The following is a 2,161-nucleotide window of genomic DNA, read 5'->3' on the forward strand; positions in this document are numbered from 1 at the left end:
CGTCTCTTCAGACCTCCAAAGACACGCCCCCTACAGTCCGTCTCTTCTAAAGATACGACCCCTAAATCTCATCATGAACGTAAACAACAAACATCTCTCCTGTTAGAACAGCTGGTGGAAGACTCTGGTGACGACGAAAGACAGACAGGCAGTCAGGCAGACAGGTAGACAGTCAGACAGACAGCTCGAGACAACCGCAGATTCGTGATTGTTTTTCTTACTTTTTGTCAAAGCTTTTGATTCATTGATAGTTTTTCAGGATGTAACGAGAATTTAAACAACAACATCTCAGTGTCTTTGTGACGACCATCACCGAGTCTTTAAGGACATTTATTGTGGACGGACTTCAGAGGTAACAATGTCCTCTCAATGATAATGTGTGTTTCTGGTAAACTAACGTCCTGTGGTTGAGACCTGCACCTGAAGCTCTGCCGTTCACTCGGCCGGCTGGTGGTCGGTGAACCTCTTCAGGTGGTAGCGCAGCACTCCTTTGGTTTTGAACGTCTTGCCGCAGCCGCAGGCGTGAGGCCGCTCGCCGGTGTGGTCGAGCTGGTGGACCCGCAGCAGCGAGCTGGTGAAGAAGAACTCCCCGCAGGTGATGCAGTAGTGGCTCTTCTCTCCGGTGTGTTTGGTTCTCCGGTGGCTCAGCAGCGAGCCCGACGTGATGAAGCTTTGGCCACAGTCGCGGCATCCGAACGGACGCTCGCCGGTGTGGATCCTCTCGTGGGCCCTCCAGGAGTTGTGGTAGGAGAAGGACTTGTCACAGTACGAGCACTGGTACAGCTTCTCCTTGGTGTGGCTCAGTCGGTGCATCTTCAGGTAGTGGGCGATGGTGAAGCTCTTCCCGCAGTCGTCGCAGGCGAAGGGCTTCTCACCCACGTGGAACAGTGTGACATGAGACCTCAGGTGGGACGATTGGGTGAACCTCTTCCCGCAAGTGGTGCAGAGGAACGGTCGCTCCCCAGTGTGGGTGACCATGTGGGACTTGAGGTGGGGCGACTGGGTGAACCTCTTCCCGCACTCGCTGCACTTGTAGGGCTTCAGTCCGGTGTGGGTGCGGTGGTGCAGCTTCAGGCCCTGCAGGCTGGAGAAACACTTACCGCACTCTGCGCAGTGGTAGTCCCTCAGGTCCTCGTGGGTCCTCTGGTGGACCCGCATGCCGCTCAGCAGCTTGAAGGCTTTGCTGCAGGTGGGGCATTTGTGCGGCTTCCTGTTGGAGTGGGTCACCTGGTGGAGCTTCAGGCTCTGAGGGTTACTGAAGGTCTTCTTGCACTTCAAGCACGGCAGTAGCTTCGGGTTCTTGTGCGACTTACGGTGGAAGTTGAAACCCTGGTAGGAGACGAACATCTTGTCGCAGACTTTGCAGCGGTAGCACTTCTCCCCCTTGTGAACCTCCAGGTGCTCGTCGAGCTCGTCCTGCCCGCCGAAGCCGTCCCCGCAGAACCAGCACTTGAAGGGTTTGGTCCCGGAGTGTGTCCGGTGGTGCGTCTTCCAGTCCCTCTTCAGAGCGAAGGTCTTGTCGCAGTAGGAGCACCGGTAGGGCTCCCTGCGGTCGTGGATCTGCTGGTGGACTACCAGGCTCATCAGGGTCGGGTAGGTCTTCCCGCACCGCCAGCACTGGTTGGGTTTCTGTCCTCGGTGGGTTCTCAGGTGAGCCTCCAGGTGAGACCTCTTGTAGAAGCCTTTGGTACACTCGGAGCAGTAGACCATCTTTCTGCCCGTGTTCGTCGGGTGGCGTCGTGTCGACCTCTGGTGACATAACTGAGGGTGATCGTCTGTTGGGGATGATTGACAGGATGCACAAACATTTCTGTAACTTTTCTTAAAGGAAGTTAGAATAATAATAAATTACTCTGTTCTTACCAAGAGACAGGAAGTCCCGCCCCTCCAGCCACAGCCTGCAGTCGGTCAGTTTGACGGACAGCTTCTTGACGAGGGTGAAGGTCTGGATCTCTACTTCTTCTGGTTCTGGTTTGATCTGAACAGCCTGAAACTGATCAGGAGTGAAAGTACAACATGGTTACTCTAAGACTGAAGTATTTATGTAACAGAGTACTTCTACTGTAATAAAGTACTTGCACTGTAACAGAGTACTTCTACTGTGTGGTAGTAGAACTGTCACTGTGTGGTAGTAGTACTGTTACTGTGTGGTAGTAGTACT

General features: G+C 54.0%; 1 protein-coding gene across 1 annotated transcript; it reads right to left on the reverse strand.

The window, feature by feature from the left end:
• Nucleotides 1–6: 6 nt before the first annotated feature.
• On the reverse strand, nt 7–2,132 carry LOC116380546 (zinc finger protein 664-like). Its single transcript, XM_031842451.1, has 2 exons — nt 1,864–2,132; nt 7–1,775 (listed from the first exon to the last, which is right to left on the reverse strand). The coding sequence occupies exon 2, from the start codon at nt 1,708–1,710 to the stop codon at nt 436–438; it is 1,275 nt and encodes a 424-aa protein (XP_031698311.1). The 5' UTR covers nt 1,711–1,775; nt 1,864–2,132; the 3' UTR covers nt 7–435.
• Between the last annotated feature and the right edge of the window lie 29 nt (nt 2,133–2,161).

Source organism: Anarrhichthys ocellatus, unplaced genomic scaffold, assembly GCF_004355925.1.
Source record: "Anarrhichthys ocellatus isolate YVR2014 unplaced genomic scaffold, GSC_Weel_1.0 scaffold7618, whole genome shotgun sequence".
In the NCBI taxonomy this organism is placed as follows: domain Eukaryota; kingdom Metazoa; phylum Chordata; class Actinopteri; order Perciformes; family Anarhichadidae; genus Anarrhichthys; species Anarrhichthys ocellatus.

Bases quoted from the DNA above. Each gene is read 5' to 3' on its own strand.
- LOC116380546 (XM_031842451.1), bottom strand. From the start codon at position 1,710: ATGGTCTACTGCTCCGAGTGTACCAAAGGCTTCTACAAGAGGTCTCAC.